Consider the following 25,108-nt stretch of genomic DNA (forward strand, 5'->3'; position numbering starts at 1 on the left):
GTAAATGGTTTGCACATGAACTCATGACTCCCATGAAACAGTTTCCTTTCCAGAATGAACCAATGTCAGACTACCCTGGAAACTCGTGCTTTCAGAGCCAGGGTGGGTGGGGGACATGCAGTAGGCACCTACCTCATCCTTGGCCAGGGTTTTCAGATGCTCCAGGATCTGAGCCATCACCGTCTCGCACAGCTTGTTGTTTTCTGCCAGGAACTTCGAGTCTCCCCCATAGAGGCTGTCATTGGAGTCAACTGATGGAACAAACAAGAGCAGTGAGACAGGCCCAAGCCCACGGCCATCCTGGCCAGGGAGAGGCAGCCATGTGTCACATGGTGTCAGCAGATGGCAGGAAATCACGGTAGGGCAAATGGAAATGTCCAAAATTTCCCACTGGGCCTGGGGCCTTGGGAATCACAAAGAAAACATCTGGCCTGCAGGACAGTCTGAGCCAGAGATCAGTGGTGTGGAAGTGTCCCCCACCATGTGTAGAGGGCGACAACAATATCACAGTGACCATCAGAGCAGTTGCCAGCACTGGGTTAAGCGCTTTCTTCATGTTACTGCAGATTCCTCATAACCAGGATGTAAAAGAGATAATATTAACATTTCCTGTTCATGGGTGCGGAAACTGAGTCTGGGAGGCAGTCCCAGCTGGGATCCTAAATTGGGAGGTCTGATTCCAAAGCCCAAGCTCTTAACCTCTGTACCTAGCTGCCTGCTCTGTCCTCCTGTTCTCAAAACTAGACATAACGTTCTCTATCTCAACTACTCTCAAAGCTGGAATCCCTTTGACGATGTCTCTTGCCAAAAAATCCTCCATTCTCTGCCTGGTCACCTCCAGTGACAACCACCGCCTACAGTAAGACCAATCCAGCCAAGGACAGCCTGAGTCTTCCCTCCCTCCTACTTTTCCTCCCGCCAACCGACTCTCACACAAAGCATGGCCCACTCTGGGTAAGGAGGGACATCACGCTGCTTTGCACTTTGCCATTTTCACTTAATGGTAAATCTTGGAGATATTTCCATATCAGCATGTACAGATCGGCTGCTTTGCTCACCATGGCTGAACAGTATCCCACTGCATGATGGACTCAAATGTATTTAGGTGGCCCCTACTGAGGACACTCAAGTTGCTTTACTTTCTTTTTTCTTTTCTTTCTTTCTTTCTTTTTGGACTAGGGCCAGCCTGCTACAAAGCATAGAGTCCATTACGAAACCACCCCCTCTGCCTCGCAGAGTTGGTTCTCTCCCTACACACTCACATGAGCTTATGCTCCTTTTCTCCAGATCTGTTTTTAGTTGATTTCATCCCAGCTGACTTGTACGTGACCGAGCGTAGTTGTCCCAACCCAGAGTGAACAATTCGCTTCAGCAACTGAGCCCCATGCCATGCTGAGTGGTCAGAAGGAGGAAAATGGCCATGGCAGCTCCCGCTGCTTCTGATCTGGTACAATTAGGGCCATTGTCCCACGTGAAGTGACATCTGATCAACCAGGGGCCATGCCTGTAACTCAGGAGGGTGTGGCTGTGCACAAACAGCCACACATGCACCGGGCTAATCTGGTTTTGTAGTTTAGGGACAGTTTTAATGAATCCGGTTCAGTCGAGCTTGCTTATCTGCTGGAATGTAATTTGTTGTGCTTTTCTCGCCCCATTTAAAGAGTATTTATCACTGTCTCTAAGAAACAAGTGGGAAGGTTACTGTCTCATATATACACGACTCAGAAGTGAAAATATTTATGAGAAACACAGAAGTGTCTGTGAAGTTGTACAAGTCTAGGACAAATGGCACAAGGTTTCATTTGCAGACAGGTAAGACTGAGAGCAAAATCTGCAACAGATAGACCCATCTTGGTGTAAGTCACAGCCACCTGACAGTGTCTATACAGAAATATTCACCAGACCACTGGCTATGAGCTACAGAAATGGGGGATCATGTTCAACAGACACTTGTCATGAAGACCAAGAAAAGCCAAGGTACGATGTCCAGGGATGGCCTCTGAGCTTTTAATAAAGTGATCCCTCTTGGAGTTACTAATAGGAAAATAAGCAAACACATCAACAGTCAATGCATCAGAAATACATTTAGCTGGCCTATAGTTTTATGGGAAAAAAACCAGACTTCACTAGTAATCAAAGAACAGAAAACTAAAGCCACAGAAGAACTTTTTAGATTTTTAAAAAATCCCTTATATTAGCAATGGTGAAAAAATAATACTCAATTTTGATGTAGGTCTGGAAAAACTATATTGGTGGGAGGACAATAGTTTGGAGTAGTAGCGGGAGTATAAAACGCCTTAAAAATGTCCAGTGCCACTTCATGCCCATTAGGGCGGCTATTATTAACAAAATGAAACAAAACAAAACAAGCATTGGTGAGGATAAGGACAAAATGAACTTCCGTGCATTGCTGGTGGGGATGTAAAATAGAGCAGCTGCTGTGGAAAATAAACAACATGGTGGTTCTTCAAAATGTTAAACATAAATTACCATCTGATCCAGCAATTCCCATTCTAGAACTGAAAGCAGGAACTCAAACAGATATGCGTACATGAAACAGCATTATTCATGATCGCCAAAAAGTGGAAACAGTCCAAATGTCCATCAACAGATGAATGGATAAGCAATGTGGTACATCCATACAATGGAATATTATTCACTCTTAAAAAGGAAGGAAACTCTGACACATGCTACAACATGGATGAACTGTGAAAACATCATGCTAAGTGAAACAGGCCAGACACAAAAGAACAAATACTGTATGATTCCATTCATATAAGGTATCTAAAGTAATCGAATTCATAGAGACAGAAAGGAGAAGAGAGGTAACCTGGGAGTTAGGGGAGGAGGGGATGGGAAAGTTACTGCTTACTGGGTACAGCGCTTCTGTTAGGGATGATGAAAAAATTCTGGAAATGGATAATGGTAATGGTTATACAACACTGGGAATGTACTTGATTAAACTGAATTGTGCACCTAATGGTAAATTTTGTTATGTATATTTCACCACAACAGAAAATTAAATAAATAAAGTCTTAGTACAAAAAAAAGTCCAGGTCCTTTAACTTGGAAAACCCACTGCCAGAGATTTATCCTAAGAAAATAATCCAACAGAAGCACAAAGATGCATGTATGTGATGTTCATTGCACTGGTGTTTATAATGATGAGACCAGAAGCAACATACTGTCCATCAGTAGAGTTTTGATCAAATGCTCTGTGGTGTAAAAGTACATGTTCTACAGTTCTACTACTGCTACAATGTACTATAACAAAAAGATAGTTATAATACACTGCCAATAAAAAACAGTAGAGCCCCTTGACATTATATCTATAAATATTTCCTAACTTACAATTTCCTAAGAACCAATGTTTTTAACTTAAAAATTATATTTCATTATTTTATGTATTTCCTGTAGTCTGTCTTGAATCTTTTGGGGGAGAGAGCAGGTGTAAGCATACAGTGATAAACTAATTGATAAAATAATTTCAGGGATGCTTTATGTTCATTTCTAGTTGATATTTCAGGAACAATAACTCTTCATTTTTCCTTTTTCCCCAGACATATATATATATATTTTTGGTGGCTGGCGAGTATGGGAATCGAACCCTTGACCCTGGTGTTATAACACCATGCTCTAACCAACTGAGCTAACCAGCCAGCACCTCCCCAGCTTTTTAATTTGAAAAATGTTAAAGCTATAGAAAAGTAGAAAAAAACACTGCTAAGAACACTTGCCTACTTCTCACCTTGAATCACTAATCGAGAACACTTTGCTACTTTAGTGCAAGCTGTCTCATTTGCTCTCTCTCTACACACACACACACACACACACACACACACACGGCTGACCCATCTGAAAGCAGGTTGCAGACACACTAGCTAAAAATAAGGAGAACTGGTTCCCATGATCCCCAGCTTCTCTGTCTGCAGGTGATACCTAATCCAGTCCTGAATGCCCTTTTATGGAGACTCTTCTGGGGATACTGTCCCAGGCTCACTGCCACCAGCTTGGTAGTAAAGGGTCCAGGGGTCAATGCAGGGGTCAGTCCCGGGATTTCTAAGACAGCTCTGGCTGCTGTGTCGCCTCCGATGTAGAAGATGGTAGTTATTCTTGCAAGTTATTCTTAAAAGAATTTGATTCAGCCATTCACCACCACCTGATTTGGCAGGGCAGCAGAACCACAGCTGGTGAAGGAATTTCTCACATCTACTGCTGAGGCCCAGAATAGTTCCTGGCATAAATTCCCAGTCTTCCTCTGGGTTGGAGTCTACTCTTGTCTGACCAGCCCTGCACTGGGGCAGAAGGGAAGGCCAATCACCCGGAGGGGCAGAGATGTGTCCACAGCAGGAATCTCACTAGCTCACACAGAGCCCCCATGGAATGAGGAGGGCTTGCTCCTCACCACTCTCTGGGCTGGGAACTGGGGACCCCAAAGGTGACAATCTATCAGGAGACACAGAGAAGCAAACAACAATGACAATAATGTGTGCTGTGTGTCAGGATGGGCCATATGGGGGTCATGGGATCCTAAAATCCGGGCTTGGGATGGAATTCTGAAACCGGTGAGAGGCTGAGCTCTGAAGGTTGAATGCACTAGAGAAAGTGGTAAGAGGGGGGTCAGGAGCGGGGAGATGAGTTCTCCACACTAACACTTGGTGGTCAGAGAGAGAGAGGAGAAAAGAAGGAATTGGAGAATTAGAAGTAATTTGGTCAGGCCAGAGTGTAGAATGGGCCTGTGAGTCCAGGCTGTCACAAGGGGGAGAGATGAGGTCCTTGGCAAAGGGCCACCCAAGATAGCCCATGGTCTCTGCATCTGTCTGAACCTGGGGTCACAAACCTGAATGCTTCGAGGGCTTGGCAGGTGATGAGTAAGAGTGAAGGGGACTGTGTTGGCCTCACAGAAGCTCCTGGCTTGTACTCTTCCAACAAAGGTATATTCTATCTGAACATTAAATAAACAAACATTCGGTATCCAAGAATATTCTTCACTGCCACATCAAACACGCGCATTCTCAGCAAGCTGGAGTGAAAGCACTGGAGTTATTGCCCTAGGTAATGTCAGAACATTCGCTTTCTATTACTCTGTAAAGAAAGCAGCCAAGGCATCCTTCATAAATGCAAACCTTATTTATCCTCTGTTTTTTCAGAAGTTCTAAGCTGTGACAACATTGTCTAAAAGCCTGCCTGGAATAAGAAAGGAAGCGGGAAATAGAGCCCCCAAATCCTGCAGAGCTTCCTGCAGCTCCCTGGGTCTCTCCCACTAAGATGCTTGTCAGGTCACAATTGTGCATCCAAAGTACACACAGCTGGGCTCCCAAGAAGGAAAAGAAAATCCATCCTCCTGATTTCATCTCTAAAAGCTAGAAAACTAGACTGCTGCCTACCAAATATAGTCTCACTCCCTTCGCTAGAGATCTGGCTCTGGCAGTCTGGTTCAGAGGGAGGATTCACTGACTGCATGAGGAAGAGTGGAGAGAGGAGAGGGCAGGGTGGAACAGGCTCCTCTGACAGGTCCTGTGGTTGGCAGGCCCACCTCCATGTCCCTGTCTCGTCCTCAAACCTCTCTCTATTGTTCAGAACCCTCAATGAACATGTCATAAAAGGGGAAATACAAATGTAAACAAATATAGGAAAAGGGGCTCAACCTCATTAGCCATCAGAGAAATGCAAATTGCACTCATAAGAGTGGCTGAAATAAAAAAGACTGACCATACCCAGGACAAATGGAATCCTCATTCATGCCCAGTGGGCATGTCAACTGGTATAACCATTTTGGAAAACTGTGAGGCAGTATCTACAGAAGGTGAATATAAGCAAATCCTACGAGCCAGCAATTCCACCCCTAGGCAGACAGCCAACAGGAATGTACCCCAAGAAATAAGTTCAAGAATGTTCATAGCAGCACTGCTCATAATAACCCTAAACTGGAACTAGAAACATGCAAATGTCCATCCACAGAGAATGAATGAATTCTGGTATATTCACACAATGGAATACTATACAGCAATGCAAAAGGATGAGCCACAGTTACACACGATGACAAAAATGAATCTCAGACATCATACTGAGTAAAAGAAGCCAGACACCAAAGAATGACTGCTAAATGATTCCATTTACATCAAATTCACAATCTGGCAAACTAATTGATAATGCTAGAAGTCAGGAGAGTGGCAAGCCTTTGGAGATGAGGTGCTGTTAGTGGAGCACCAGTCAGGGGTGCTGAGTGGAACGGGGCATGCAGGAGACTTTTGGGGAACTAGTAGTCTTCTATTCCTAGATCTGGGTGGAGGTTACCTGGGTGTGTTCACTTTGTGATCATTCACTGAATTTTAGTTTATTATATGTATGTCATATGTTAAACTTTAATTAAAACATTGTGATTTGTAATCAAGGAAGAGGCACAATGTATGTCTTGCAGCTCTGGGTGTGAATTCCACTTCCATCGCTAACTAGCCAGGAGTGCTGGAGTAAATCACATCGTCTCTCTGAGTCTTCCCTTGCTTATGTGTAAAACAGGGACACAAACGCTTGTTACAAGGAGAAAAAGGCCTGTAGAGTGGGCGATAGTGCCTGGCATATGGGAGGTGTCAGGTCACAGTAGCCATATTCTCAACATTAACCAGTCTCCCTAACTTATACCTTTATCGTCAGCCTCCAAATCCCACCTGGAGAAAGCCTCTGAGAATGATGACAGATGGCCAAATTTATTCACTACAATTTCCAAGTGCAGAGACAGTTTTTTAAACTGTAGGGTATACAATTACTGGCCAAAGCAGCTTTTAACAATAGGGCCATTTTTCGGAAACCAAAACTTGGAACTGAGGGTCTTACAAGTAAGAGGACAGTTAGGCTCAGTGAAAGAAGGCCTGGAATTGGGACTGTCCCATGTAATGTCCAGAACATGAGGAAGCTGTTCCCAAATTTGTGCCAGCAAGTTCAAAAGGCCAGTAGCAGGTAATCTCTTTCCTCTAGAGCACCTAAGTTAAGGGCTGGCTGAGCCTTGGCATCACCTGAAGAGCAGGTTACAAACACCCATGCCAGGGTCCCACCAGACACTGGTTAGAAACAGGACTGGGATGAAGCTCACACGTGTGTATTTAGCCATCATTCTGGATTATTTTGATCCAAAAGAGTGTTTCTCCAAACTTGTCTGATGGTCAAAATGATCTCAAGTGCTTGTTAAAGATCCACATTCTCAGGCCTCGTCCTAGGGATTCTAATTTAGAAGGGCAGGATGGCGCTCAGGAATCTGTACTCATGAGGTTCAGATCCCCATCCCAGCCAGCTGCCAAAACTAAAAAAAAGATTTAAAAAAAAGAACTGCCCCTGGTAATTCTTAAATCAGGCAAATTTAGCGAAACTCTGGACTAGAAGTTCATGGAAGGTAAAATGCAAGGGGAAAACAAACAAAAGAGAAAATGAAAACATTCCGTTTGCCTCTCATGAAATTCAAGCACAGCGAGGTCTGCAGGGAGGGTCCTCCACTACCTTTGTCTATGTGGTAGAGATAGGATTCCTGGCTCATGGCGGATAGGAGATGCAGGACACAGGTGTAGACGTGGATTTTATCATCGCTGTTGTCCTCCCAGGTGTAGTCCTGGATCACGTTGAGGAGCTCTCGGACAAGGAACAGGACCCCATGTTCAGGATGATCCTAGTGAAGAACCAAAAAAGGAGAAATAATCCTAGAGATGAAACTAGGAGAAAAACCAACTCAACACAGAAACCCAGGGCCTTCCCTTAGCACTTTAGTTAAAGTGCCAATGACTTTCCAAAGGCAAGGCCCACTCATAAGCCTGGTTAAACGATACAGAGGAAAACGACAAAGTGTTTTTCCCACTAATTAGTATACTCATCTGGGCAAATAAGCTTGAGAGCCTCCCTTTTTCGGCCTGAGGACTGAGAAAGCAAAGCTACCTGTCAGCTTAATGGCCTATTTCCAAAATTATACTCTTGTTTTTCTGTGCATAGCAGTAAAAAAAGTAAGTCCTGTTCTGCTGACTACAAAAGCAAGATTGTGGGTCTCATGGCAGATGCAACAGCAGAAGCCACCTACGCTGGGTAAGTCCCAAATGATCACTGTTGCCACTCGAGGCACCAATTTTAAGTACAGCCTTGCTCTTTAGGACGTTCAATAATGTAACAGCCAAGTTGAGGATGATCTCTTGGGAGAGGAGAAGTCCAAGAGAAAGTCACAGAGTTTATAAGCAAACAACGTATCTCAGATGCTAAGCTGAATCTAAAAGAAGTGTCAGGATGCAAAAAAATGAGCAGCTTCAATTCAGTTCCAAAAAGGTACATGTGGGGAGGAATACTCCAACCTCACTCTCCTCCTGCTCTCCACTCTTTTGTCAGCACCTCCTGTCAGCTGAAAAAGCTGGAAGCCAGAAGGAAGGAAAGAAGGAAGGCAGGCCAGGTGATGCAGTCCCCAGAAGCCAGCCCCCACCTACCCACACACACAGCAGGACAGAAGGGCAAAGGACGCCACAAGGAGGCCGGCACACACCTCTGGGATGTTCCAGCCTCCTGCCTGACTGTTCCTCTGGGTGGAATCTTTGCCCCCAGGGCTTGGCCAGCTCCCTAACAGCCTTGAGTCCTCCTCTTACATGCTGGCTCCTCATCAAGTCCTCTCCTGATTGTCATTCCAGAGCCCCCTGACTGCCTCCACAAGTCTCTCTTCATCACAAACCATCCTGGCTTATTTTCTTCAAGGCACTTCCCACCATCTGAAATGATTTTATTCATTCCCTTGGTTAACTGCCCAACAGTATCACGTGGTTTGCCTATTTCTCTCTCTTTCATGATGGCCTATCACCTTTCCAGGAGGACAGGTACTTCATCTGCTGTGTCTGTCAATATGCTGCACGGCTGCCCAGCCACATACTGTATTCTGTTAGTGGTGCCCCCTGATGATGTGCAATTCAACCCTGTCCCTGCTCCGGGGACAGTGCTGAGCATGTGGCAGGCACTGGGTAATTAAAGCTGAGTGGATTTCATTTTCTGAGTACCTCCTATGTGCCAGGCACTGAGGTAACTACAAAAATGAGTCACAATATCTAAGATTTATGGTAGCTCCCATAGCTTTTCTATGTTCCAGGAACATATTATCATAAACCCGCATTTCACAGATGGGGAATGAGCCACACAGAGAGGTGAAGTGGCCCACGCTCACACTGCTGGTACGTGGGGAACCCAAGTCCATGCCCCAACAGTCTGGCTCCAGAGTGGACATTCCTAACTACTGACATTATGTTTATACTGTCCCTCTACAGATGAACTAGGCATGTCTCTGGCTTTATAGAGCTTGAGAATTGGGGAAAACATACGTGAAATATAGATGCAATAGTCAACTATTCTGACTAGAAGCATGGAGTATGAGAAGTGCTGTAGCTGAGGAAGGTGGGAATTAAGAGCGGCCTAATCCAACATGAACATGTATATATGCAGCAGAAATGCTTCCAGTGGGTGAGAAGGAGGGGTGGAGGGGTGGGAGATGGTTTGTACAAGCCGTTAACATCTACAGGAATTTCTCTTCGGATGTGAGCAAGAAAGAGGACGCGCGATGCTCAGCAAAGTCTGAATGCCTCAAACTACACACATCAAAGTTGCTTACGCTGTGGTGACTTTTCTTGCTGTGATCTGCCTTCCATTTACAGTCAGTCTCAGCTGGGAACTTACTACAGTCTACCTTCACAACAGCTGTTCCTAACAAGGCTATTTTGTTCTGCTATGTGCACGTTCAAAAATATATTTTATTTAAAGATCTGCCTTGGGAATAGACAATGGAACCAGTAACTTAATTTCAACACAAATACCGTAACTCTTGAGGGAGACCATTCAACACACCTTCAAAGAGGTGGAGCAAGGGGTAGTAGAGACATAAAGGTCTGGAGTGAGCCATGTCCGTGAGCTTTCGCTCGTAACCAAAGAGGCAAGATTATTTCCAACCTTCTGCACAAGGGAAAAACTTTCCACGCCATATGCATGCTTCAGTGGTTGGAACATTTTTCAAAAAAGTTGTACTTAAATGGTTCATTGCCAACAACTGAAGCAAGGCAGACACAGGTTTTTTTAAAAGGCAGTGACCCTGGATTCAGATGGCACTTCCAGTGGGAAAAGGTTTCCCCTGGTGTCCCTGGCAAGGCTACCTCCCAGGCAGAGTAAAAAATTTTGACCAGGTGGCTCCCAGGGGGCAATGGCAGGAGCTCAAACCTTCCTCCCACATGGCCTGCCCCCCACCATTAGCAATATCCTCTGGGTCTCTGGTCTGCAGGAATTCTAGCTCATATCCTGGGAAAAGCAGTAACACCCTAGAAGCAACTAACTTCCCAGGAGGGTCAAGATGAATGGCAGCAAAGACTGCTGCTGAGCACAGACATTCAGAGGGGGATTTGGGGAAATGGAGGAGGTGGGACAGCAAGGGAAGATGAGAGCACACAGGTCATCATCTGATGGAAGGCTGTCAGGGACCAGCTTACTCTTCATCTCGTCTGCCCAGCTGCTCCAGCAGCAACAGGCCCCTGTCTGTCTCACCAGTTCCTTGGGTGTCCCCTGCATCCTCCCTGTGCTAATCACTGTGACTCTTTTCTAGTCCCTCTGCTACACAGTGCTCCTTCCCTTTCCCCACACTGTGCCCTCCACCCAGAACGCCCTCTCTGCTTCCCTCTGCACCTAATTAACTACTCACCAGTCTTCCTTCAGATCTCAGCTCAAACAGCACTTTCTCAGGGAACTCCCCTGTCTGTGACCCGGCCAGTTGGCCTCCTGGGGGAGCCGCTGCCCCGTGTAGGACCTGATTTTTCAAGGGGAACTACAAATTTGGGTTTTTTTCTGTCATCTACCAATTTTTAAACGCGGGAAGCTCATTTCAAATGTTTGCCACCATTACATGGCCAGCAAGCATGCCTGTGGGCAGGATTTCACCCTCTTGCCACCAGTTTGTAGCCCCAGGGACAGAGCTTCTAGTTTACAAAGCAGTTTCAAAGCTATCATTTCATCCAACCCTCCAGCAATCCTGAGAGGTGGGCATTTTGAAGACATATTAGAAAGGTGACAACCGAGGCGCTGAGGAGCTACAAAACTTTTGCAAGTTCCCAGAGCTATGAAGTCATCGGGTCAGGACTGAACATCTGACTTGAGGATAAAGCTTTTCAAAAAGGCTCCAGTTATTTTTAACATGCAGAAAACCCTATATGCAAAAGGTAAATGCATCCTAATTAACCAATGAACAATGCTTTCTATCAACCTCCTCATTGGAAACCCTGATTTTCTTCTGTCCTCTCACTTGACAAATAAGATTATCCAAGAGGTGAGAAACTGATTATAAAGTACTAATAGGGGGATTTGAAAACACTGAATCAAGTGTCAGTGAAGGCCTCTAGAAGATGCTCTGTGGCTGTACCCAGCTAACTCTGGACTGCCCCAATTGTGCTGGTATTTGGAGGTGGGGCCTTTGGATGGGGAGGTCCCCAACCTGCAGCCCTGTCTGCAGTCTCTGGGCCTGGCCTCCTGATCCTCTCTCCTGAGAACTTGGAATTTGAACAGGGAGAGTCGGGAGCTGAATCAGTTTTTGTTTTCTCTCCTTTACTGAGATATGTAATTCACAATATACCCATTTAAAATGTACAATTCAATGATTGTTAGTATATTCACAGAGCTGTGCAATCAACATCACAATGAATTTTAGGATATTTCATCACCCCAAAAGGGAGCCCTCACCCATGGGAGCTGAGTCACTTTTATGGCCCAAGTTAAGAATGAAGTTTCTCAAAGTGTGGTCCTAGGACCACCTGCACCTGAATCACTGAGGGGGCTTTCAAAAATGCCGATTTAGGGGCCTGTTTCAACCTACTGAGTGAAACTCTCTGAGAGCGGGCCCCAGGGATCTGCATTTTAAAAAGCGTCCAGTGATTCCCATGCACGTTTGGCTCCACCAGGGATTCTTAACCTGTTTTGTGCCAGGGACCCTGTGGCAGCCAGGTGAAGCAGCTATGGACTCCTCAGAGTACTATTTTCAATGCAAAAAATAAAATATCTAAGACTACAAAGGAAACCAATTACACCAAAATACAGCTGTCAAAATATTTTTCAATGTATTTGTGATATTATAATCCATTGCCTCTTGACTTAGCAAGGGGCCTAATAACTACTGTGCTTTTTCAGGAAGGAAGAGCATAAACAATCTTCTGGAATATCTTTCACACCTGCCAAGTGATATGAACATATTTGTTGATTTTTTGGTGACAAAGTCCCAGCTACTGCTACTACTACTATGGCTTGTTGCATGTAATTCATAATTGAGTGAAAGGTAAATTTCACTCAGTTTGGGAAAATAAAAATGTAATTTTTTTTCCTCACCCACATTCATGGTTATTCTGCCAGGTCCCCATTGGGTAGGTGGAACATGGGTTAAGAACCCCTCCCAGGGAGAGGGTACAGGATTCCTATTGCTGGGTCCCTACAGTGGTCTTGATTCCTTTCCTCCCAAGCCTGATTGCTCATCTCTTATATTCCACAAGAAACCCAGCATCCTTACAACAATGTCCCTTTTGACCTCTGCTATCTTGTTTTGGTTTCTATTACCTGCCATCAAAAGAACTTCACCACCCCATAACCTTTGATAGTACTACGTGCCAAGGCACTGTTCTGACCACATTGTGTGTATTCACTCACTTAATCCTCAAAATACCCTAGACAGGTAGATGCTATTCTTATCCCCATTTTCTAGATGAGAAAACAGCAGCCTAGTAATATTATGTGACTATCCAGAACTGCAGAGCTAAGAGGAGGAGAAGTTGGGATTATACCCCAGGTATCTTGGTCCTGAGGCCTGCACCCATAACCACTAAGCAACACCCCTACCCTGACAGTATAGACAGTGCAATGGAGTGAATGTCTGTGTTTCTCCCAAATTCATATATTGAAACCCTAATCCAATTGTGCTGGTATTTGGAGGTGGGGCCTTTGGGAGGTAATTAGGTCCAGAGGATCAATTACCCACAAGACCAGAGAGCTTGCCTCAAGTAGTACACCTCAAGTAATACAGCCCAGATACAGCATAAATGGAAAACTCATTGAGCAATTCAAACATCTAACCAGAAAACCAACACATAAATGTTAGACAGAACATTCCTACACTTTTAGGCCTAAGAATACATATACTATAAGGCAAGTCAATAAAGACATCTCCTGTGGCTCTTCTGTGGAAACATACCGGCACTATTAATAAAGTAGAAAAGAAATTACGGAGGAATTCCAGAAGGAATGATTCTGATGGCCGCATCTTTCCATCAATATTGATCATCTTTGGAACTTCTGGAATGAGGCTGATAGCAGCTTTGAAAAAAGCATCGGCTGCAAGACAGAAGACAAGTACATGTATGAGAACTCTGGAAAATTCACAGTTGGCTTTCTTCAGATGGCTGGAGGCCAGTCCTGAGGGTTACATGGAAGTCAGGCCACACTGAGGGCCCAGTAAAGGGGCAGATCCTGGCAGGGGGTCTCTGCAGACCATAATGGACTTGGTGGAACATCCGGATGAGAGCATTGCTGTGGCTACTAGTGATTCAGCTCAAAGACACTCAGTTAAATTGCCTTTAGATTATTAAATGAAAAAAGCAGGTGGCAAGTTTTTATAGAAAGTCTAGAAATGACAGTTGCCTGGGCTGAGAGCTCAGCATGGACTGGTTCATTGAATCCTCATGTCCACCAAGTAAGGAGGGGGCTGTCATCAGGCCCACTTCACAGATGGGAAATGAGGTGTGGGAAGAGAAGCAATTCGTCTTACAAGAGCCTCTTGTGTGTGCAGGAAGTCCCAGCATTGGTGTTAGAGGTGCAGCTCAAACCCTGGTCTGTCAGAATCTATTCTAGTGCACTCCATTTTTGTTAAAGAAATAACCAACACACACACACACACACACACACACACACACACACACACACACACACACAGCTATAGAGAGTTCTGATTGAGTAATAGATCCACAAAATCATTTGGGAAATGATATGTTAAGAGATATGAGATAATCTGTAAAAATAAGAAGACTTCAAAGTGTGGGACAAAGGAAGGAAAGGAAGGGGGAGAGACAGAACAATAGGACAGAAGCAGGGTGGAAAGGATGGGGAGAAAGGAAAGACTGGAGGTAGGGAGAAAATGGAGAGGGAGAGAGTTCTTTCTAGAACTGCCAAAGTATCAACTGTTAGAAAAAGCCTCAAAGGGCCGGCCCGGTGGCGCACTGGAGAGTGCGCCGCTTGGGAGCACGGCGGCGCTCCCGCCAAGGGTTCAGATCCCATGTGGAGACTGGTTCCCGCTCACTGGCTGAGCGCAGTGTGGGCGCAACACCGAGGGTTGTGATCCCATTGCCGGTCCCCAGTACGGGCGCAACACCGAGGGTTGCGATCCCATTGCCGGTCCCCGGTACGGGTGCGACACTGAGGGTTGCGATCCTGTTACCGGTCAGTAAAAAAGACAAAAAGGAAAAAAAAAAGAAAAAAGAAAAAGCCTCAAAGTCAAAACAGGCAAAACACTGACCTGATGAATGAAACTTTACACTACCCGACAAGATCAAAGTTTTCGTGGTCCAAATACACTTCTACCCCCAAAAACCTTCCAGCGATGCAGGGAGAACCTTGCAGTGGGGTACTGCATCCTGAGTTAAATTGGAGGCCTGCCCAGCACATCAGAGGGGCGGCCACAACCACAGACGCCGACTTCCCTGGAACAAAGGCCTATGTCTAACGAGAAGAGTATGTGCCTGGAGATGGATGGTGAGTTTTCACCTTCTCTTCTTTCTTCAAAGAGGGGAAAGAAAAAACATCATAGAAAGACACTCCTCACAGAGCTTTCCATATAAAGTTAGCTCTGCTCTGGAAGCTTCCTAGACAGGCTGTCTCCTGAACCCTGCCCTCACCCCTCCCACAATCCCCTAAGCAAATTTATGAAGTACTAACTGTGAACTGGGCACTCTCATGTGCACTGTGGACACACAGGTGAAAAAGCGAGAGCAAGAGTTGACAACAACTGTGGTGATGAGACTGAGGTCACACTAACTGACACCTATTTACTGGGAGGGTGTCACGTACTTTGGTCGAAGCAAGATATGAAGCAGCTGATGTCAATCTTATTTGGGAGGGAGATTAAATATGGGACTCAGGGAAAAGGAACTTGATATTGGTCCTGACCTTCCATAAAGAGTCAGAGGCCATAAGTCTTCTATCATGGTGACAAATTGTAGTAAATGGCACTGATTACAGAACACATAGGAGATCCTACAACCTATCTTTAGGTAGTTCACATTCTTAGTCTTCTAGCAGTCCTAAAGAAAGGTACAATTATTTCCACCCCCATTTCTGAGCAAATGAGCTCAAAAGGTGAATGGCCAGGTTAAAGTCACCCAGGCATGGTAAAAGACTGAGCTGAGCAGAATTTAAAGGCCACCAATCCCGCGGGCCGGCCCGGTGGCGCACTGCTACAGTGCGCCGCTTGGGAGCGTGGCGGCACTCCCACCGAGGGTTCGGATCCCACATACAGACCGGTTCCTGCTCACTGGCTGAGCGAGGTGCGGGCGCAGCACCGAGGGTTGCGATCCCGTTCCGGTCCGGTCCGGTACGGGCACGACACTGAGGGTTGCGGTCCGTTGCCGGACACGAAAAAAGACAAAAAGGAAAAAATAAATAAATAAAAAATAATAAAATAAAATAAAGGCCACCAATCCCACTTTCGTTTGGCCAAGCAACATAATCAGATCTGTGTTTCTCTAAAGAAATACAAGTCTGCAAGTCATGTATCTGATATGAGGTTAATATCGAGAATATATAAAGAACTCCTGCAACTCAAAAACAAAAAAACAAGTAACCCAGCTGAAAAATGGGCAAAGGACCTCAATAAACATTTCTCCAAAGAAGACATAAATGGCAAATAAGCATATGAAAAAATGCTCAACATAAGTAAGCATTACAGAAATGCACATCAAAACCACCATGAGATATCACCTTACACCCATTAGTATGGCCACTATCGGAGGAACAGTAAATAATATATTGATGAGGATGTGGAGAATTGGAACACTTGTGTACTGCTGATGGAAATGTGAAACGGTGAAGCTACTATGAAAAAGTCTGGAGGTTCCTCAAAAACTAAAAGTAAAATAGAATTATCATATGATCCAGCAATCCCACTTCTGGGTATATTTCCAAAAGAACTGAAAGCAGGATCTCAAAGAGGTATTTGCACACCCATGTTCATTGCAGCATTATTCACAACAGCCAAGAGGCGAAAGAAACCCAAATGTATATATTTGTACACATACAATGGAATATTATTTGGCCTTACAAAAGAAGGAAATCCTGTTACGGTGCTACAACAGGGATGAACCTGGAGGACATTATGCTAAGTGAAATAAGCCAGTCACAAAAGGACAAACACTGTATGAGTCTACTTATATGAAATAACTAGAGTAGTAAAAATCTTGAAACAGAAAGTAGAGTGGTGACTGCTAGGGGCTGAGTGGAGGGGGAAATTAAGAGTAGTTTAACAGGGATAGAGTTTCAGTTTTGCAAGATGAAAAAGTTCTAGAGATCTGTTACACAACAATATGAATACAGCTAACACTACTGAACTGTATACTTAAAAATGGTTAAAAAGGTAAATTTTATATTATGTGTTTTTTATTACAATTAAAAGAAAACAATAAGAAAGAAAAAATATATATAAGTCACAACAGAGAGGATTGAGGGAAAGAATTATGTCTGTTCACTTAGGCTGGGGAAACCTTTTGTAATAAAAAGGAAATAAGCCAGAGCTTCTTAGCAGAGCATGGAAGAAAACTGGAAAAAGCAGAGACAAAGGCAGGGAGGCCAGAGGGGAGGCTGCAACACTCAAGACAGAGGTGGTGGAATAAGAAGTAGCAGCTGCACCGAATACATGAAAGCTGACTATGCGCCACACTGTGCTAAGATGCGAATAGAGTTCACCTTACATGTAATAGTCACAATAATGCCGTGAGGTCCTATTTTCCCATTTTACAAGTGAAAACTGAACAGAGAGGCAGGGTTTGAAGCCAGGTCATACTGCAAAGCTCAAACTCTGCACCTCTCTTAATACAGCCACTCTGTGCAACGAGCCCTGCCAAAGCCAAGAGAAAAAGAAAGTGTCCTTCCTGATCAGTTTTTGTCCTTTTAGCAAAGTTGTGTAGTTTGTTGCATTTCTCTCTTTGCTTTGACTGCTGGGAAGCTGAGAGCTAGTTTTCCTCTTTGGTCGGAAAAGCTCACCTTAGCCTACATTTCTCATTTAATTCTTCTCCAATCCTAGCCCTTCATGACTTAATCTGTGCTTCTGATTTCTGGTTTCATCGTGTCAAAAGATTTTAGTGTAAAGTCGCCTTAAATAAATTGGGAAATAAAATGAGAAGTACTTAAGAATATGCAGCACTCTGAGTTTAGGAGCTCCTGGCAGGCTGGGTTGACCACCCTTTTAGGCTCCCAAAGTACACCTCTACTCTCCTCCTTGCGAGTAAGGCATGGCCTCAGCTGGGCTTTAAGGTGGAGTATCTAGTGAGTTTTACAGTGTAATGGTCCCTCCTTCCAGCACCCCCATATTTCAAGCAGAGGGCATGCAACACGGCATCGGGCAGCTGAACTGACCACCCCCCATAAGATTAGGAAGGCAACTAAAAAATAAAAGAAGTGTTGGCAAGGATGTGGAAAAACCGAAACCCTTGTGCACTGCTGGCAGGAATGTAAAATGGTACAGCTGCTGTGGAAAACACCTTGGTGGTTCCTCAATAAGTTAACCATAGAACGATCATCTGAGCCAGCAATTCCATTTCTAGGTATGTACCCAAAAGAACTGAAAGCAGAAACTCAAACAGATACTTGTATACCAATGGTCGCCATGGAATTATTCACAGTAGCCAAAAAGTGGAAACAACCCAAGTGTCCATTAACAGATGAATGGATACACAAAAGGTGGTATACCCATACAATATTATTCAGCCTTAAAACGGAAGGAAATTCTGACATGTGCTATAACATGGATAGAGCTCTTGAAATCATTATGCTAAGCGAAAGAAGTCAGACACAAAAACACAAATATTGTATGATTCCACTTACATGAAGTAGCTAGAATAGGAAAATTCATAGAAACAGAAAGCAGGATGGGAAGGGTGGGAGTTGTTGCTTAATGGATACAGAGTTTTATTCTGTTTGGGATGATGGAGAAGTTCTAGAAATGGATATTGGCACAACACTATGAATGTACTTAGTGCTACTGAATTATATACACTTAAAATCGTTAAAATGGTAAATTTTACGTCCTGTATACTTGACCACAATAAAAAAGAAAAAAGGACAGAACATACCCCTGACATTACCCCCTTAGTAGAGGCAGGCATCTGGACTCCACAGAGTGGCTGTCTTCCCCCTGCAGGAAAAGCCCAGGGTCCCCACGCCTCTGCGGCCTTTGCTTTCCAGGAGAGTCATTAAGTACATCATGAAACCAGGCAAAGAACTCTTCTCAGCGAGAACTAAAATTCTGCTCAGAGCAACTTGAAAGACTATTTATGTTTTCTATTTGTGTGTTTGTTACCAAGTGGCCCAGAGAATGTGCCTATCATTACGCCTCATTAAAGACAGAGCAGCTTTGTGCTAGGCACTGGCTCCTCTCAACCACCCCAGGAGGGAGCTAAACTAAAGTTATTAGGCCGGCCTGTGGCTCACTCGGTAGAGTGCGGTGCTGATAACACCAAGGCCACGGGTTCGGATCCTATATAGGGATGGCCGGTTTGCTCACTGGCTGAGCGTGGTGCTGACAACACCAAGCCAAGGGTTGAAATCCCCTTACTGGTCATCTTTTAAAAAACAAAACAAAACAAAAAAAAAACAACAGTTATTTAAGGGTCGGGGCATGCAGGGTTCCAAAGCAGATTTTTATTCCTATCCTCAGAATATTTGCCCCACATAGAAAATACTGCCTGGGATACTTCTCAATTTTACCTTAATAATGAGAACTCAAATCCTATTGTATGTGAAAACAGTTTTTCCTCATAGTTTAAAGTTTAGAATAATCATGGTTGACCTGATATAATATTTTATTTTGTGGCTATTAAAAGCCATGGAAGATAATTCAAGATGAAATGAGTTAGATATGGTTTTTGAAAAAAGAACGACCTACAGGGCTGGCCAGCTAGCTCGGTTGATTATAGCGTGGTGTTGTGATACCAAAGTTGGGGGTTTGGATCCTCATACTGGCCAGCCGCCAAAAAAAAAAAAAAAAAGGCCTATGGAAAAAGGATAAATCGGATTCTCGATCATAAAGAATACTGTACTAATTCCACTGCGTGAAGGAAAAACCAGCAAGCACTCACACCCGCTTCTACATGTTATGCCTTCCTCCATGTAAATCTTCTGAGGTTTCATGGGACATCAGGTTTCTTTTCCATATCCCATCTTAAAACAAACAAATGATAACAACAAAACCACTCAGGCCTGGCTAACCCCAGACTCACAGTTCATTCTATTTGAGACCCATCTTTCCTGGGGCAGAGGCTCCCCTTCTGACCAGCAATCTGTTGCTGCTTTCTGTCTAGTAATCAACATGTCCTGCAGCACCGAGGGGCAATGCACACAGATCAAACCCAGCCCCCATCCCTGTACTCACAGTAAGAGGGACTACGAGTCCCTACAGTTTGTTTTACAAACTTGCTTTATCCTAAGTATCACTGGGTCCTTGCTAAAAATACAGGTTTCCAAGTCCTCAAATGAGCATGTAACATGGTGCTGCCACGTTGGAAAACAGTCCAGCAGTTTCCCAAATTCTACATGGATGTCTACATATATCCATACATGCCACAACATAGATTAACCTTGAAATCATCACGCTAAATGAAAGAAGCCAGTCCTAAAGACCTATACTGTAAGATTCCATTTATATGTAATATCCAAACTAGGCAAATCCATAGAAACAGTAAGTAGATTGGTGGCTGCCAGGAGTCTAGGGGAGGGGAAATGGGGAATGACTGCTTAAAGGGTATGGGATTTCCTTGTGGGGTGATGAAAATGTTCTGGAATTAGTGGTGATGGCTGCACAACTCTGTGAATATACTAAAAACCACCAAATTCTACATGTTAAAGGGATGAATTTTATGGCACACAAGTCATATCTCAATAAGGCTATTATTTAAAAAACGGGTTCCCAGGGCCCAACCTAAATGTATTGAACCAGAGTATCCACAGTAGAGCCAGAAGTCTAACTTTTAAAAGAAAATCTTTGAGTACTAATAATTACATAATTCAAAATTCCAAAGGAAGCATGCAGTGAAGTTTCCTCCTCACTCCTGTCCCCAGCCACCTGGGTCCCCTTCTGCTATGGTTTGAGGGTTTGTGTCTGTGGAGTACACCAATATTTATAAAGCAAATATATTTCACAGGGCCTAGTTTCTTGCAGTTTCAGATTTAGCTTAACTTCTTAAAAGTACATGTAAAATGTTGACCTTGCAAAAGACAGGGAATTTTCCCCAGGCTATAGTCTCTGTTGTAAGATAAAGAACTGTAACACAGCAAGGTTACTGGTTCAAAGACAGACAGGTTACTGATTGATATATAAAGATACTGGGAAATTGCAGTAAGGAGAGAGAATGTTTGCTAAGATCAAGCTTTTGTTGGTGGATCGACTTAACTTCTTGCAAATTCCATTATGGAATGTCACCTTGCTTGCTTTAATGAATGTTACCAGCTTCTATTGTTAAACTTGTTAAACTATACTTAGCAAAAACCCCACCTATGTTCTCTTCCTGTAACTTCCTGGTCTGGAGAATAAATGCGAGAAGAGAACCCGAATTTGGGGTTAATTTCCCAAATGGAAGGAATGCCTCTCTCTTGAGGGTTCCAGGAGATTAACCCCTTTGGGGCTTCTCACTGCTCAGAAGAGATGGGCTTTGAGTAATCTTTGTTGGCTATGTCACCCAGGGGAAAAGGGGTGACAAATCCGTGGGAGGCAAAGCAACATGTGTCCCCTCAAAATTCATGCTAAAACTTAATCTCCAATGCAACAGCATTAAGAGGTGTCGCTTTCAGGAGGTGATTAGGACTAGGTGCTCTATAAAAGGGCCTGACAGAGGGAGCTTATTCCCTTCTCGCCCTTCTGCCACCTGAGGACACAGCATTCGTCCCTGTGGAGGAGGCAGCCACAAGGTGCAATCTTGGAAGCAGAGAGACTGGGCCTCACCAGCTGGCACCTTGATCCTGGACTCCCAGCCTCCAAAACTGAGAAATAAATTTATGTTCTTTATAAATCACCCAGTCTGTGGTATTTTGTTACAGCAGCACAAAGAAACTAAGACACCTTTCCAGCAGCAAAGAATATTTTCTGCTGGTTGGGTATGCGTCTAAGCAAATACATTTTTCCTTTCCTTTTCCTTTCTTCCTTTTTATGCAGAGATCACATACAATAGACACCATCTTGCAAACCCCCACCCCACCACTTAACATCATATCTTAGAGATTATTCCATTATTGCACATAAAGTACATCTTCATTCTTTTTTATAGCTACAAAGTGTAAACAGGCTTGAAAAAACTTGTTCTAAATCCTTCAAATAAATGCAGAACAGGGCTGGCTTTCCAAGGAGGCGAATGGTCTGCTCTGAAATATTTAATCTGGAAATATTGAGCCAGAAGCAAACAGAAGTAGTTGGCCACAGCTAACCTCAGCCTCATCATTTCACACAGGTAATGAGCAGAGGCCAGGGATGCTGGTTAGACGATTATCACAGAACACTTGATCATTTTCCATCTGAGGTTTCAGGCTCTCCTGTTTTTTACCCTGGGCAGGTTCAAAGGGTCTGCAGAACACTGAAAAGAACATGATATTCCAGAAACTTCTGCAAGGACAGGAAAAAATCAAACACACCCAAAACACAAAGAGAAAAAAAACCAAACAAACAAACCACAAAGCCACTAAAACCCTACAGAATGGACTCCAAAATGTGTGTCATAAGCAAATGACCATGGGAAAAGGTGAGATGCGAAGAGAAGCTGGAAATAAGGACTCAGTTGAATGTACTAGGCAAACCGTATGTTTGAATTACCCATGCTGCCTAGCTACTGTAAATAATTGTACCAATTGTTCTGTTTGGATAAAGATATCTTCATATCAACTCTAAGCTCAGTTAAAAAAAACTGAAAATGACCAGATAATAAGAGACTAGTTAAAGAAAGTACTGCACTGTCACACTGAGAAAGTCACACAGCTAATAAAGAGAACAAGATTTATATGTTTTGATGCATAAAGACATCTAAGTACAAAAAGTCATACAGCTGGCTGTATACAGCATAAGCCTATTTTCGCAAGGAAAAAAAATTGTACCAAAAAGGTCAGGTGGGATGAATGACAAACAACTAAGTGTGACATTGGAGTGATGGATGAGGGTGAAGGAGACTGGGACCTTTCACTCACTGCTAGGTTCCTGTTCTGAAATTTTAATTTACATTTCTAAAAATAATTTTTCTTGAGCATACAAAGGAAATACAAGTTTACTGTAAAATTTTCACTTATAGAAATGTATAAAACAGAAAGTGAGCTAGTCAGGCTCCACTTTTTTGGTGCCTGGCCAGTGAGGGGATCCGAACCCTTGACCTTGGGGTTATAACACTGCACTCTAACCAACTGAGCTAACTGGTCATCCCTCCCTTCATTCTTCACCAGAGTACGGCAAGTTGGGGGTGGGAGTGGGGAAGGGGCCCACACACTGCACAGACTCCAACACTTTTGCTGTTCTAAGGAGAGCCCACCCTGGTTCCCCTTTGTAGAAGGCACGGTGCTAAGCTGCAGGGTGGCACACACTTTGTGGGGACCCACCTGGGGTGCTGCTCTGCACCACTGGTGAATGTGCCAGGAAAGTTCCCCTCTGATTAGCTCCTCCGTGAAGTGAGCCCTACTTCTAGGGTCAAGCTCTCCAACAGCTCCACTTGTGAAAATTCTTCTACTTGAGGCTTTGAAAGCTTTCACACTGTGCTCTGGGGCCTCCTCCGGCTCCTGTAGATAACTCAGGGGACTGTGGCCTCCCACGGGCAAGTCTACCTGAAGAACCCCAGTGGTATCTTTTTGTGTACTGAGGCTCCAAATGCGTCTCTGTCTGAACAATAGGGTACCATGTTCTGAGAGACTAAAATATCAGTCAATTGGACAACTGTCAGAAAGTTTCAAAATGCTCGGAACTGGAAAACTGTCAGAAAGCTTCAAAATACTCATTGTCTGCAAGAGCAAAAATTTGGAAAGAGTCCAAATATTTTTCAATAGGTGTACTGAACAACCATTACAAAGAACAGGGTGGGGATCTGCATGTACTGACATGAGTTGGGGGGAAGCCCAAGATTTAATGATAAGCCAAAAAAGCCTATGAAAAACACTGTAGAAGACAGAACCCCCTTTCATTTCTAGGAGGGGGGGTTTGCATGTATAAGTGCATGTGAGAATATATATAGATGGGCTGGAAAGGAAGGAGGAGGGGAAGGAAGGCCGAATAGAAAGGCAGAATATAAGAATCAATATTTTTTAATGGATATATAGAAGAAAAAAATCCAGAAAGATGTCCAAATTGTTAACAGTGAATTAATTTTTTTTCTGCAGGGGATGGGAGAGGCATAGCATATTATTAGAGACTTTTTAAGTGGGCTTTCTACTTTTTTATTTTTATGTTTTTATTTTATTTTTTTGGCGGTTGGCCAGTACAGGGATCGAACCCTGGACCTTGGTGTTATCAGCACCATTCTCTAACCAACTGAGCTAATCAGCTAGCCCACTTTTTACTATTTAATAGTCCTACATTTCTGTATTGTTAGAATTTTTTCAAATGAGCATTCTGAATTTTTATAATAAAAAATCATTAAGATTTAAAATAACACACAGGTTGCAATCTCCCCAAACACCCTCCCATCTATGTAAAATAAATTCAGATTTAACTACCACCTACAGATATAAGTTCATTCTTTTGTGTTCTTAGCATCGGAGATGTGGAATATGACTCAGTACACGAATCATGAGAAACAGCCAAGAAGTGATAACCTACTCCACCTTCAGAGATGGTGTTTTGATTTTTAAATAATGCAGTAGGTTGGCGCTAATGGAAATCTTTACTACTTGTCAGAGTCATAAACTCCCAAGGCTAAACAAGACCTCAAAGGTAATTCATACCGCTCTCAGACCTTCAGTCCACCATGTGCTCCCCTACATAACTCAAATGGACAGCTATCCTAGTCCAGGGAAATCTAGGAATGGAAACATCACAATCTCTTAAAATATAACATTCCAAAGGGTTGAAGACTCCCATCTCTTGAATGTACTTTACTATAGCAGGATTCTGGCTATAAGAATTATTCACTCTCTCTCAACGTCTACAAACTCCACTGTAAAATATCTTTATCAGTCTTCAACATTTTCCACCTCTATATAGGCTTAGGTTTGGACTTACAATATCAATATAATGGAAACTACCATAAAAAATGCAACATCAGTACATATCCTATTCCTGAGAGCTCTGTGTCTGCAATGATGTTACCAAGTGATATAGGGGTGTCTTTGGGAAAGACTCATGGTCCTAATAGCCAGGTTATTATCCACAGGTAATTTACACAAGGAGATTTAACACAATTTATTGCTAGACTGTGTTTTTATAATAGAAATTGTTATTAAAGCAGTTAAGTTTGAGGAATTAAGGGCCACTATTTCAGTGACATGTATACAGAGCAAAATTTAAAGAAATATGAATGCCTAGGGGCAATTAAATACCTTATTCATTAATGCTTATTTGTTATCAATGACAGCTTAATCGAACCTTGATTTTGCCACCTGGTCTATGAAGAAATGCCCTTTAATTTCATGCCGAATACCAACACTTAATGTGAAAAGTCCCCCCGGGACATAAACAGTACTTCCTAGTTTCAGCAGTACCATCAGGAGGCCCCTGTATGGTCATTCTCTCTCTTTTATCTGAATTGTTCAGAGCTCTCTTGCTGAGCCCAGCACACTCAGCCCATGTATTACCTAACTCCTGTCTCTGGGATACTGCAGGGATGACATAGCTTCTGTCATCCCTGTCATCCCTGCGGTAGCT

General features: G+C 43.5%; 1 protein-coding gene across 1 annotated transcript in view; it reads right to left on the bottom strand.

Annotated features, from left to right (window-relative positions):
* The window catches only part of LOC103599880 (chromosome unknown open reading frame, human C16orf62), a 116,991-nt gene that overhangs the window by 6,371 nt on the left and 85,512 nt on the right, over window positions 1-25,108 (bottom strand). Inside the window, exons 27-29 of the mRNA XM_008584063.1 lie at window positions 13,217-13,356; window positions 7,492-7,657; window positions 133-251 (exon numbers count right to left, since the gene is read on the bottom strand). Of these exons, the coding sequence (XP_008582285.1) occupies window positions 133-251; window positions 7,492-7,657; window positions 13,217-13,356 (425 nt within the window). The remainder of the gene's footprint in view (window positions 1-132; window positions 252-7,491; window positions 7,658-13,216; window positions 13,357-25,108) is intronic.

This window comes from Galeopterus variegatus, unplaced genomic scaffold (genome assembly GCF_000696425.1).
Source record: "Galeopterus variegatus unplaced genomic scaffold, G_variegatus-3.0.2 Scaffold3138, whole genome shotgun sequence".
Classification (NCBI taxonomy): domain Eukaryota; kingdom Metazoa; phylum Chordata; class Mammalia; order Dermoptera; family Cynocephalidae; genus Galeopterus; species Galeopterus variegatus.